General features: G+C 39.4%; 1 protein-coding gene and 1 long non-coding RNA gene across 6 annotated transcripts in view; one reads left to right on the top strand and one right to left on the bottom strand.

Moving 5' to 3' along the window:
• The window catches only part of EML4 (echinoderm microtubule associated protein like 4), a 153,925-nt gene extending 139,543 nt beyond the window's left edge, over positions 1–14,382 (top strand). For all 4 annotated transcript variants that reach the window (XM_006778655.1, XM_006778653.1, XM_006778652.1 and 1 more), the window contains 4 exons: positions 9,633–9,720; positions 10,221–10,319; positions 12,915–13,045; positions 13,714–14,382. In XM_006778655.1, coding sequence (XP_006778718.1) covers positions 9,633–9,720; positions 10,221–10,319; positions 12,915–13,045; positions 13,714–14,187 — 792 coding nt within the window. In that variant the 3' untranslated portion in view covers positions 14,188–14,382. The remainder of the gene's footprint in view (positions 1–9,632; positions 9,721–10,220; positions 10,320–12,914; positions 13,046–13,713) is intronic.
• The window catches only part of LOC107181621, a 17,549-nt gene continuing 14,500 nt past the window's right edge, over positions 11,340–14,388 (bottom strand). For both annotated transcript variants that reach the window (XR_001512287.1, XR_001512286.1), the window contains exons 5-6: positions 12,484–12,579; positions 11,340–11,594 (exon numbers count right to left, since the gene is read on the bottom strand). This is a non-coding gene — a long non-coding RNA (uncharacterized LOC107181621). The remainder of the gene's footprint in view (positions 11,595–12,483; positions 12,580–14,388) is intronic.

Genomic DNA, 14,388 nt, shown 5'->3' with positions numbered 1-14,388 from the left:
TTTTATTTTTTTTTATTTGGGTCCTCTCTGTTTCTTGATGAGTCTGGCTAACAGTTCATCAATCTTGTTTATCTTTTCAAAGAACCAGCTCTTGGTTTCATGGATTTTTTTTTAGCCACTATCTCATTTATTCTGCTCTGATCCTTATTGTTTCCTTCCTTTTACTTTGTGCTTTTCTTGTTCTCTTTCTAATTATTTAAGTTGTAGGGTTAAAATAGTTTATTATTAATTTTTCTTGTTTTTTTGAGGTAGGCCTGTAGTGCTATGAACTTCCCTCTCAGGACTGTTTTCACTGTGCCCCAGCTTTCTCCTTTTGATGGGAGTTTAATACTTGTTTGTCTCGGACTAATTTTAAGGTGGTTTCTTAAAACTTTTTATCAGAAACCCTTAGAATAACACATTTTGAAAATGGAATGAGTCAGAAATGAAACAGTCACTCACTTTTAACCCAAATGTCCCATGTTCCTGCCCACCTTGGCATCCTGTATTGCCTCTCTGCTGCTAAAATAATTTATATAATTATTTGTCTGCATTAAGAAAATTAACATTTTCTTTAATTTGTTGCCATTTCAGATTGACAAGTTTATCACTTTACAATGAAGATTAGATTCAATTCTTTAAATATACTGAGTACTTACCTTATGGCAGGTACTCTGCTAATGAGATAAATGTTCTAGGCACTGGGAATATATGAAAAATTTGTTCCTTGTCTTAAAAAAGGACATTTGAGCTGAGGACATGACGAGAAAGGCAGCTAGTATTCAGTCTTCTCACCTATAAGATGAGGATAGTAGTTTCTGCTTCACTGGTTAAAACTTGTTAATCCACATAAAATACTTAGAATAGTGCTTGGCACATATATCAGCCTTTATCACAAAATAGTTTCAGGGTAATAAAAGAGTTCATTTTTCTTTTCTTAATAAGCAAAACCTAGGCCATTTACTTTTTGAAGAAGAAACATTTATATTTTTGTATATTTTGTATCATGTGCTAAAAATCAACCTATAATCTGGTCTACAAGCAACCTCAAAGTTTTAGACTTCACCCAAAATATTTTTGTTTGCCTTTACAGCAATTATGAATCATTTCTATTAATTTATTTAAATCTATCTTTTAGTCTATTTTTATTTATATACTAGAGGCTCGGTGCACGAAATTCGTGCCCGGGGGTGAGGGGCGGGGGGGGGGTCCCTCAGCCTGACCTGCATCCTTTCCAATTCAGGAGCCCTCAGGGAATGTCCTACTGATGGCTTAGGCCCGCTCCCTGTGGTTCTCTGCTGTCTGCGGGGCCCGCTTGGCTGCTCTCGGGTCGCCACAGGCAACGGCCAAGCGGGCCCTGCTTTCAGCAGCCACCCTTGGGACTGGAGGACTTCAGCAGGGCTGAGAGGACTGGCGCTGCCATCTTGTGGCTATGGGCGCCACTGTTTTTGTGTCAGAGTGATGGTTAATTTGCATATTACTCTTTTATTAGATAGGATTTTTTAATTGATTTCAGAGAGGGAGAGAGACATAGAAACATAAGAGAATCACTGATTGGCTGCCTCCTGCATGCCCCACACTGGGGATCGAGCCTGCAAACAGGGCATATGCTCAGACTGGGAATCCAGCTGTGACCTCCTGGTTTATAGGTCAACCACTGAGCCAAGCCAGCCAGGGTCAATTTATTATTTTAATATTTGTGATATAGGGTAATATAATAACACTTCATTATGCAACATGATTAAATAAAATGTTCCACTGAAAGAAATTTTCAGATTACCAAAGTTTACCTTAATTAATTTTTACCTCAGCCTTTTTATAAAGTCCATGTCTTTAATAGACTGTATCAAGTATAATTTAATATTGCGGTATAAAATTTTACAGGTAGCACGTACTCAGCATTAATTTTATGGATGAAGATACTGAGTTTCAGAGGAGATAAATGACTTGTTGGTCACATGCTGACATAGTGGTAGATATGGGACCTGAACCCTATCCTCATCGTAGTAGAGTAAACTTTCTCATGTATGATAATGCCTGGATTTATCAATATGTATATTGGACTGTGCTCTTACAGCACAACTGATTCCGAAAGGAAGCAGCAATGCATGACATTGGATGAGAATGACCTTGGAAGTGTTAAAAAATGGCAAGCTTATCAGTTGCATGAGACTTGGCCTTTTCTGACTGGGCAGCTTTTATCTTTAGAGCATTTCAAAGGATTATTTTGAGATATCCCTAGGAACTGTTAAGTTTATAGTACTGTTTGAGGCTGTAATGGAAGGTTCAGTTACTCCGCTTTTCTAATTATTTGTTTTGTCTTTGCTCCCAGCTGTCACTTCTTACTGTCTGTTTCCACCAGCTGGTCTTACAGTTTCATGTTCACTTCTCTTATCTGTTGTCTGCTATAAGACAGACAAAACTGGGCTAATGCTGGCTCTGCCACTTATTAATTTATGACTTTAGGAAAGTTAATTAACTTCTATGAGTCTTAATACCATTATCTTAAAATTAGAGATTATAGTAGTTCCTACTTTATGAGATTGTTGCCAAGATTAGGTCTTTGCTAAAATGTGACTACTGGAGCTACTCTCAGAGTTCCACGTACAAATGCTGTTCTCTGTTTTATTTCCAATATTTTTCTGTTAGGAGTCAGCATTTAAGTGACCACCATAGCCACAGAAACATTAGAATTTCAGAATATGTCCCTCTGATAAATTATAACCAGGCAGTTGGAGCTTGTCCCTCTTCACAGCATCCCGTTCTATGGAAATGTCAGTTGGGAAGATGACCAGCACCCAAGCACATGAAGAAGCAGCTGTTAGAGGAGGGCAGTTGGTCAGCCAGTGGTGTGCTTGAGGAGGTCATTACAGGCCAAGACCTTGCTCACAGTCTCATAAGCTGAGAAACAAGACAAGATCATTTTAGAAAGATGGACTTACATCATCCAAGTTCTCCAAAGCTGGTGTCTGAAACATCAGTTTATAACAGGAACTGTAACTGGCAAGGAACTGAATCCTAGTTTCCTCTGATCAATCAAATTTTCTTTCTATAAACAAGCCTCAGGACTCCAGGTCATAATCAGAATGTAGTTTATTCATTTAAAGTAAGATACGTAATTGCCAAGGGGACAGGATGTGAGGATCCTCTAGACAGCACTTCCCTTTAAGCCAAATTATTTGGTCTGCCCCTGCCAAGGCATTAGGGGTGAGTTAATTAAATGTTTGACCAAATATAGCAGGCTAATGTTTAAGTTGATAATTTTTAATTGCCTGCAGATGATGTTATAAATATCCAAATGACCCTTGGCAGAAAAAAGGTTCCCACCCCTGCAAGCAAAAGAGTGCATATGAAATCCGAGTATAATCAGAAGGTGAGTGAGCTCACAGTAGGGTGAGAGCTGCCACGGGGCTGGTCTTGGTTGCGGTCCCTCTGCTCTGGACATTAGGTGTGTACTGCTCACTTTTACCTCTGTGGCTCCTCTTTCATTGCAGACCACTGTCCCCACACCCCTATTGAATAATACCGTCTTTGGATAGACTGATACATGCAGTCAGATTGTACTTCAGACTTGCCGGCTTTAGAGCTTTATGACTCTTCTTTTTTTTCTGATTTGATTTATGTTGATCCTAAAGTTTAACTATGAGAGATTTGGGGGAGAAACCCAGTTGTAGTTTCCATAAACACACAAAACTTGCTCTTCCATTCATTGAAATGTATTTCCATTTTCTCCTGACCCCAGATACCTTTCATAATCTTCCTGAAGTTTATCCTTACCCACTTAAAATTTCAGTATTTAGAAAAACTTACCATAAACTCGAAATTTAGAGATTTGTTGTGTATTCCCTCTTCTAGGTGTTCTTTAGAAACGTTGTATGACCTCATTTAGAATCATAAATTGTTAAGCATGTAAAGGGCAGAAAGCATTATCTTGTCGACATCCTCATTTGGTGAATAAGAAAAGTGAGGCAGCTATAGCAGGAGCTCATTCATCACAGTCCTTGGTTTTGTGTCCTAATCCTGCTGAGCAAGCCTATCTGAATTAATACAGTTACCTTGTAGTATAAGTACGTGCATAAACTAAGTAGTTTCTAAAAGTGATACAGACGGAGTTAAAACCGTGATGTGTCTCTGTTCTATCCTTGGGACTCTGGAAAACCTCAGTGTATGCTAGGAGAGTCTAGCTGAACACACCTTTGGTTTAATCTTTTTCACATATCCTGCCACTTGCCTTTTCTCTCTCCCATTTCTAAACCCTTGCATTTAGTTCTAAGACAGTCTTTGTCTTGTTAGGAGCAAATCAAAAAACAGGAGCAGTAGAAACAAGGACATTCATCTTTTAGATAGAGCATGGCTCAGTATTTGCCTTTACAGATTAGTGCTCCCATGTGCTGCCTCAAAGGTTTATGTTAAGAGTGAATGAACAGATTTTCTGTTGAAGCTGCTCTCGTACTTGCTGTTACTGGCAAATGATGCCTTCTCACAAGCACACACATCAGGTTTGTTTACTGTACTAGTACGGGACTGGGCCTGGCCCGGTGATCTTCCAAGAAACAATTTGCTCTTCATGAGCCTGGCCTCTGTGGGCCAGCTGAGGAGTTGAAGGGAAGAGAGATGATGGGTGGAGCCATCCTGTGTACTCTTCCTCCATGCCAGCCTCTCACTTCTGGCCCGGTGGCTGCCTCTGCCCTGTCACTTCCGAGGTGTCCCTGGGAGCACACTGTCTTCAAACCTCCCTCCAGCACACACTCCAAACCTCCGTGGCCTCCTCTGCGGCATTTTGTTCCTCTCATTACATCATGTAATTTAGAAGGACCTTTTTAATTTCACTTCCCATGAGAACTTCCATCTTCATAGTGTTTAGTAAATATTTTAAAAAGTGGTTTGACTAAATTACAGGATTCATGAATCCGTGATTGTATCCTAAATTCACTGTGTAAGCAGTTTGATTGTGTAACTGCTGCTATAGAAATCCTTTTAAGGCTTTGGATTCAGAAGCTCTTTTTACTTTGCCTCCTGCAAAGCCCTAGGATTTGGGGTTGGGGTTGGGGGGTGGGGCTCAAATGGATCTGATTTTATTTGCTTTACATACTGGGCTTCTCAAGTACGATTTAATATGACAAAAGGGTGTTTGCGCTAACAAGAACTTAAAGACTGCTGGTTAATGTTCTCAAAGATCCCTGAGTCTTTGGCACTTTGAGTTTTGGGGGGGTTTTAGTTCTATTCCTTTCCATACAGTGTTTCTTGACCTCAGCCTTTCCTGTACTGTTTTGAAAATGTACTGAAAAGGTCCTTAATTACTTATTTCTTTTTTTAAATGCTACTTTTACATTGCTTTTTGCTCGTTGTCAGTGTTAAAGAAATGAGTGAGAGATCAGCATGATTTCAGTGCTGGGTTTAATTTGGTCCAGAATCATCTGATCTGGGTTTGAACTCTGGCTCCAATTCTGTTTTGTTTTTTAAAATATTTTTATTGATTTCAGAGAAGAAGGGAGAGAGAGATAGAAACATCAATGATGAGAGAGGCCCTAGCCGGTTTGGCTCAGTGGATAGAGTGTGGGCGCGTTCAATTCCGGTCAAGGGCACGTACGGTGGTTGCAGGCTCCTCCCCAGCCTATGCCCTGGTCAGGGCTTGTGCAGGAGGCAACCAATCGATGTGTTTCTCTCACATTGATGTTTCTGTCTTTCCCTCTCTCCCCCACTCTCCCTAAAAATCAATGGAAAAATATCCTCGGGCGAGGATTAACAACAACAAAAAAAGATGAGAATTATTGATCAGCTGCCTCCTGCGTGCTCCCTACTGGGGATTGAGCCTGCAGCCTGGGCATATGCCCTGACCAGGAATCAAACCATGACCTCCAGGTTCATAGGTTGATGCTCAACCACTGAGCCACGCCAGTCAGCCTCCATTTCTTTATGTGACTTCAGAAGTTACTTCACCTATCTGCCTCCTATACTTTAATCAAGGTTGCTATGAGATTTAGAGCTGATACTATATGTAAGGAACTTAAACTTAATGCCCTATGCATAGAAAGTAAATCTCAGGTAGCATTATTCTCGGTAACTAGATGAGCCCTGGGTTGTACCTAGGGGTGTTTTTAACATGAATTTAACATAAATCTATGAAAGTTCAAAATTATTTTCTAGTTATGGGCAATTGTGTATTTACCTTGAAATAGTTTAGTTGTTCTGACTTACCTAAAGGTCCTGTTCTATGTGTAGTAGAATTAAGATTATTTTATTGTGCACCTCAGTGCAACATTGGCTTTCTATTTGCCTCAAATTCCTGTGTACTTTTTAACACTGCTGCTCAAAGATCTGAACCTAGCAGATACAGTGTATCGAAGTTGCAGTGATGTACTAAAAATCAAAAGCATTATAAAGTCTGTTAGGTAGGCAAGCAGTGCTGGTAAAAATAAATGTTCTTAATGCCAGGACTGTGGTAATTGAAAATACATATAAGCAAAGAGGACATTTTAACTGTCAATCTAGGAATCTCCAAGAAAATAATCCATAACACTGATGCAGTATTTCAGTAAGGCAGGAGGATTCAGTATTACTAATAACAGGAATTATAAAGTTGTCAGGGACTCAGGATCCTTCTTCCTTTCTACTCCATCATCCTCAGTAAGATGCTCCTGGGACTCCAGTCATCGCATCCCAGTTGCAGGAAGAAAAGGCCCTCCTCCTACTAAGTCAGTTCCCTGAAAATTTTCCTGGGAGCCCCACTGAATGACTTCTGCCACCTCTGGCTGCAAAAGAGTTTAGGAAATAGAGCCTTAGCAGGGCATGTAAGAAAGGGGCAGACTGGATTAAATAAACAACTAGTGTCTACACTCTAAAGATCCGCTTTCTCTCAAACCAACAAAAGCACATCAAAACTGCAGTGGAGGAAAACCCTATTCGAAAGAGCAACAGAAACCTTAGATCAGCGGTTCTCAACCTGTGGGTCGCAACCCCTTTGGCAGTCAAATGACCCTTTCACAGGGGTCACCTAAGACCATCCTGCATATCAGATATTTACATTACGATTCATTACAGTACCAACATTACAGTTATGAAGTAGCAACGAAAATAATTTTATGGGTGGGTCACAACATGAGGAACTGTATTTAAAGGGCCAGAAGGTTGAGAACCACTGCCTTAGATGCTTTGTAGATAAATGTAGCAAGAAAAGCACAGGAAGCTAAGTAAAACATGGCTAAAAGACAAAACGGAACTATAAAAATAGAGACATGTTTCTAGATGAAAACACTTGATAAAAATATCTTTCTCTGCAATTATCCTCTAAATTTGATGCGCTCTGAGGTTTTCAGCATGATATTTATGAGCTTGATAAAATGGCTCTGAAAGTCACCTGAAACTTTCCACATACCATGAAACTATCACAGTTGGCTGAGAATAGGCAAATAGACTAATGGAACAGGAAGAATCTCTGCTATGTGGAAATTTGCTAGGTAATTAAAAAGGTACCTGAAATCAGTAGAGAAAGAATGACCTGTTCTCTACCTGTATTATCTAGCATCACAGCTACTAACCATAACTTTCTGCTTATTAAGTTCAGTTCCCTGGAGTACTGGCCACATTATGAGCACTCAGAAGCTACAGATGGCTAGTTGCCACTGCATTAGACTGCACAGAAACATTTTCATCACTGTGGAAAGTTCCATTGGACGCATCATTATAGATGGTGAGGGGACACCTGGATACCTACTAAGGAAAATAGATCCCTAACTCTGGGCTTTGGTACGGTTGCAACCACTGAGTAGGTGATCCTCCATGCCATTAGCAAAGATTTAGCTAAAATATTTGATTTTTCTGTAGTAGTATTTTGGGCTTCGTCATTTGTGATTATTATTGTAGTCACATCATTCAGCTAGTTAATGGCATAAATGAAGGTGCCAGTCTAGAAAATACTGTTTCTTTTTAAGGACGTATGCAGGGTCTTGCTCCCAACTGTGTCTCTGGCCTTGAGGTGATGACTGAGGCCCTTTGCCCACAAGCTGTGCATGTACCTTCCATGGCCTGCGAGTTGAGTGGGCAGGGACATGCTGAGGTGGTGTCTGGGAAGGTTGCATTACAGACCCCTAGCAGCTGCATTTCAGCTTTTCTTCGCTTATATACTGGAATCTGTATCAGAGGGAAAATATTTTCCAATATGAACTGATAACTTCCCCAAGGTCTTTGCTGCTTTTCCTACTTGAATCTTTTGTGAATACTTTACTTTGATTTGCCTTCTAAATATGTTGTGTCCAACACAGATGTTACATAAATATTATGTATACATACAACACTTTTGATCTTCTAAGTAATGCTATTAAAGAGATTCAGATAATTTTCATATACTTCTGCATTAGGATGAGTAGTTCTTGGGCAACTGTACTTCGTCATGACTGATCTGGTTGAATCCTTCACTCATGTAGCAGAAGTTTTCTTCTCTTAGAAGCATGGCTTCTACAGATGCCAGAGCAAGGCATCAGATTCATGTGAACTATGAAAAGGATATGTGTGAAAAGGATTTCTGTCCTGCTGTATTCAGAAAATACCCAGTAATCACGTGTCTTTCTGGTTTTGAAAACTGATTTCTTACTAAGTTGGTAGGCCTGTGTGCCTAGCAAGGGATTCCCAATCTGTTTTCCAGTATACCACCTAATCTCCAGTGACTTCAGGAAACTTCCTTAGCTTTCAAATTCACATAATTTAAATTTATTTAAATGTATAAATATATGTATTTGCCATGCAGTGCTGTGGGGAGATCGTAGCTCCAGAGAGGTTTTGGGACATGTCATTAGATTTCAGAAGGGTAAGAGAATAATTAGAATACTTTGTATAAATCATTAAAAACTATGCCTAAAGTATTTTGAATTTATTAACTTAAAAAATAAAACCACATGCACAGAAAGCTAGTTATTTAAAAAGTATATTATAAATTAAGTATGTTTTACCATAGACTGTAAGAGATGAAAAGTGATTTTGAGTCTCCATCGACTTTGGTAAACCGATAAGACCTGTGATTTATCTCAAGTAGTTTATTGGAAATCGGCTGCGTATATGTGATGCCAACAAAATAACACCATTTAGGAGGTGTTGAATTCCCACAGTATTAGTAAGACCTAAGCAGAAAAAGATCACTGTCTTCCTGTTTAAGGAATGTTGTAAGGAGTCAGGTGATTATATCGGATCCAGCTGTTCCGAAGGAGTACAGTGTTGGGTGACTTCCAGAATATTCTTTGGAGATAGTGATTTAGGACAGCAGTTGCCAACCTTTCAGACCTCACGGACCACTGGTTGGCGACCGCTATTCTAGGAGACCGCTGGTATCGAAGAGGGGAGGCCAACAGGATACTCCCAAGTTCCCAGTGTTACCCTTTCCACTGTGGTGAGGCCTCTTTAGCTGGGATTCTGCTTGAACTCTTCATGTATCACGGGCATCTTCGCAAACCTGCCTCTTTGACTCCCAGTGAGATAGAGTGAAAAGGGACTAAAGGGTTGCTGTGAGCCCTGTTCAGTTCTACAGGCTGTGATACTGCTCTCTATACATTAGGAATTCCAGGTGAACGGCTACTCACAAAGCAATATTGGCTAATTATTGAACTTTTTATTATTCAAATTCTACATGCTTTCTAATAGGTGATCTATCCACTGTTTCCTAGGGACATTCCAGCTATATCACACACCTTGACTGGTCCCCAGACAACGAGTATATAATGTCTAACTCGGGAGATTATGAAATATTGTACTGTAAGTATGAATGATCATGTATGGCTGAGGGTGTCTGCCAGGGGCACTAATGAGTGGGCTGTATGCAATCTGAATTGTGCGGAGCATGCATGTTGGCCTCTCTAGCCTGGCAGCATATGTTACTCTGAGCTAAGGAATGAGAATCTGAAATGTGCTTCACTTCTCCAAAAAGGTAATGAGTTAATTTAAATGTGCAGACATGTCATAAGAAATTAACTCGGCAAGATTGATGCTGCTCTGAATGGTTTTGTATTTACTCTTTCTGGTGATGGGAAAAAGTATAATGGATGGACATGTAGGCTTTTTTAAAGAAAAAGAACCTTCAGTGGGAAACAATTTGTACTTCCAGAAACCATGCTTTAAAGTAAACTCTTTTCCTTTTTAAATGTATCTTAATGTTTTTCAGTGTATGGATTATAAATCCAAGTAAATGTGGCTAGTTTGAATCATATACATTTATACACAAGCACTGATTATACTTCCTGTTTCTAAATTTAAAGGGAACATTACAGACAGCTGCAAACTAATCAGGAATCGATCAGAGTGTAAGGACATCGATTGGACGACATATACCTGTGTACTAGGCTTTCAAGTCTTTGGTAAGGACGTGATACCTGATGGAAAAAGGCTGTGGAGTTTTATAGATAATTATTTGCCTGAATTCCTAAATGAAATAGTCTATATCTGTTCTTTAGTGTTATCACTATGAATGCCAGATTCAGAGAAATTAAACCGATGCAAGGTTTGTTCTCTGCAGAATCCAGAATTCTGGCCCTTGATAAATAAGAGAAAGGAATATATATATATATAGCCAGGGGCCATCACCTCCAAAACCACCAAACGGATGACTGAACCAGCTGAGTGGGGCGACAAGGCCGGCAGGGCGGGCAGTGAGGGGCAACCAGGCCTGCAGGGGGGCCAGTTAGGGGCGACCAGGCAGGCAGGTGAGCAGTTAGGAGCCAGTGGTCCTGGATTGTGAGAGGTGTGTCCGACTGCAGGTATAGACCCGATCCCCAGAATCCCCTCAGGGGTCCCAGATTGGAGAGGGTGCAGGCTGACACCGCCCCACCCCACCGCCCCATGCATGAATTTCGTGCACTAGGCCTCTAGTTTTACATAATGGGCAGATTGCCTATCCATTTTTTTTCCTCTAAGTTAAAACTGAAACTTTTAAATTTGTAAAGGCATTTTTATAACAGCTTTATTGAGGTATCACTCACTTTAAAAGTGCACCTAAAGTGCACAATTCAGTGGTTTTAGTATATTCACAGTTGTGCTTCTGTCATCACTAATTTCAGAACATTTTCATCACCCCAAAAATAAACCCTCCACCCATTCATAGTCACTCCCACCTCCACCCCATAGCAACCACTAAAATCTATACTTCCTGTAATGGTCTATTCTAGATAGTACTTATAAATGGAATCATGTAATATGTGATCCATTGAGACTGGCTTTTTCATTTAGCATATTTCAAGTTTCATCCGTACTGTAGCATGGATCAATACTTCATTTTATGGCTGAATAAGAGCTGTTGTATGGATATACCACATTTTGTTTTTCCATTCATCAGTTGATGGACATTTGAGTTGTTTCCACTTTTCAGCTATTATAAATAATGTTGCTATAAACAAGCATGTGTAAGCTTTTGAGTAAGCATGTTTTCATTTCTCTCGGGTATGTACCTTGGAGTGGAATTGCAAGGTCAAATGGTAACTGTGTTTAACGTTTTGAGGAACTGCCGGGCTGTTTCCCAAAGTGTCTGTACCATTTACATTCCCACCAGCAGTTGGGGTTTGGCTTCTCCACATCTTATCAACAGTTGTTATTGTTAATTTTTGTATGTGAATGTCCAGTTGTCCAAGCACCATTTGCTGAAATAAAAAGGCAGTATTAGTAGCTATTATTTAAAGATAAAATTTGGAGATCCTTATCTGATGTTTGGACATTCCTAGAAATCTGTCCTGACAGTTTTCTAACTAAGCCTTTCCCAGTCTGTAGGGGTCCTTCTGAAAAAGTTAGATGGTAAATGAAAAAGTTAAAATAATAAAGCTGTGTTTGCAGAGAATTAAAAATAAATGTTATACTAAGAAATAGAATAAAAAGGTTATAGCACAAATACCTAAAGCAATACCCAAAATATTAATACTTTTCCTTTTAACAAGTCTATCTCTGCCTTCTGAAAACAGCTCTCAGATCCAGCATAAGTATAGATCTGAACACTTCTTTATGCTGTGTGCATTGGAAAAATAATCCATTGTAGCTGCTTGTTCTAAATTCAGCTGCTGTAGAGATGGAGAAGCCTACTAGGCTAGGAAGAAATGAAAAACAAAATAACCCTGACTGTTCCATAAACAATTTCATTATTCTGGATGAAACGAAGGCAGTGGCCAATAACTAATAACTTACCTAGTTATTTTAATGAAGCAATATGTAATTATTATTAGTTCAGAAGTGTTTCAATTTATTTTACCAAATTTACCAAACATAATTTTTCTCTAGAGTAGCATTGAACCACAGAAGGCCAGCACTTCAACCCTATGTATTCCATAGTTTTAATCTAGTCTAATAAAATTCTGTGGTATGTTGAACATAACCACCAATGCCTGATAAAGGTTAAAATTAAATTTTCTATGTCTTATCTTTGGACATCAATAATAGTTACCAGAAAATTCTATGGGATATTAGATAGACTAGACTCTCCGTTAGGTTTTCTTTGAAGTGCCTCTCTGTGAGAGAGGATGTAAATTTTACACAGCTTACCCAGATTCCACTTCGAAGAATTAGTGAGTCCCACAGCTTTGTTTCTGCATCTTGCTATACGAGTCACTGAGAGCTTCATGAACTCTAACTAGAAACCTGAAAAAGGAAGAGCTTATTGGTGAGTTAAACTTAAAACTAAAATTACTTTAGCACCACCTGCTGGTTACTAGTGAGTACTTTTGCATCATTAAATTTTCCATCATAAGGCTATTTCGATTTATAATTTTATTATTAGTTAGACTTTGGGTAAAATATTTGAATAAAGTGTTGAGCCACTAAGAAATTGTAAGGGGAAAATGTTAGCAGCTAAGAGTTTGAACACAGATGAAAATTAATAAGATCCTGAAATTAAATAAACCTATGTAGCATCACAGTTATCAGTTATATTTTTCAGGCTAATTCTTCTGTACTCCTATGTTCCCATATCAAAGGTGTCTGGCCAGAAGGATCTGATGGGACAGATATCAATGCACTGGTGCGATCCCACAATAGGAAGGTGATAGCTGTTGCTGATGACTTTTGCAAAGTCCACCTGTTTCAATATCCCTGCTCCAAAGCAAAGGTAAAATTAATTTAATAAAAATTAGCATTATGGTGCCTTTTGTTTGAGATAATTTCGTGTCAGTGGCACAAAAATATTTGTAGGGTTACTAATCACTGTCCATGATACTGAGATGCACAGGGAGAGAACAGGGCCATCTGTTGTCAGTGTCCAGGCATTGCTCGTCTTCTCTTTCCTCCATAAGGACGAAGATAATTATAGAAGGCAGCTGATGACGGTTTACTCATTTTTGTTTATTGTGCATTTGTTTACATATTGGCAATTTTAAATTTCTCATAAACATATTTTGTTACATCTATGATCAGCATTATAAAACTCATGAGAGCTACTTCCTAAATCACCTACAATCCTGCCAACCTAGTAAATTCTTCCCTGGCCATCCAATAGAATAGTTACTAAGTATACCAACTTTTTCTCCAAAAGAGATGGGCTTTTATTTTTTTAGCTATATAGTCTAAAGTATACATGTCTAATTATTATCCTTTATTTCTTCTAAATAAACAGTATTAAAGGGAAATTACTGCTAGCTTTATTCCTCAGATTTGATGACTCATGGCTTTGATTTCCTGTTTTATGAGCTGAATTACCCCTTTACCTTGTCACCTCCATTGCTGTAAGCAGGCATGTAAGAATGAATTTAACTTTCCTGTCTGATTTATTTCATATAGGCTCCCAGTCACAAGTACAGTGCCCACAGCAGCCATGTCACCAATGTCAGTTTCACTCATAATGACAGTCACCTGATTTCAACTGGTGGAAAAGACATGAGCATCATTCAGTGGAAACTTGTGGAAAAGTTGTCTTTGCCTCAAAACGAGATTGTAGTGGATACTACTTTAACCAAAGCCCCCATCTCTTCCATTGAAAGTGTCATGCAATCTGGCACTCCCACACCGCCTCCTTCCCAGCCCTTAAGTGAGACAGCTGAAGCAGCAAGTAGAATAAGCAATTCTCCCACACTTCTGGAGAACAACCTGGAACAGACTGTGGAGCCCAGCGAAGACCACAGTGAGGAGCAGAGCGAAGGAGGCAGTGAAGACCTCAGTGAGCCTGTTGATGAAGAGCCATCCAATGAGATGAGCCAGGAGCAGAGTGAAGCCCCTCTTACTGAGGACCAGCAAGACCCTGCACCTCTATCCTAACACCAGGGCTTGAGTGTATGTGATATTGAGCTAGAGTTCAGATAACAGGACAGGAAGTGATGGAGGATCGCTATTGACCAAGATTTTGGTTTCCATGTGATCAGTGTTCTTCAGTAGAATTATCTTCAATCAAATGGAACCGACCTAACGGTTCATTTTGGTGTGCGTTGAAGATGAACCAAACTTAATAGTAGGAAAGAG

This window comes from Myotis davidii, unplaced genomic scaffold, assembly GCF_000327345.1.
Source record: "Myotis davidii unplaced genomic scaffold, ASM32734v1 scaffold6, whole genome shotgun sequence".
Classification (NCBI taxonomy): Eukaryota; Metazoa; Chordata; class Mammalia; order Chiroptera; family Vespertilionidae; genus Myotis; species Myotis davidii.
The sequence above is the reverse complement of the archived record's forward strand: the minus strand, read 5'-3'. Positions and strand labels throughout refer to the sequence as shown.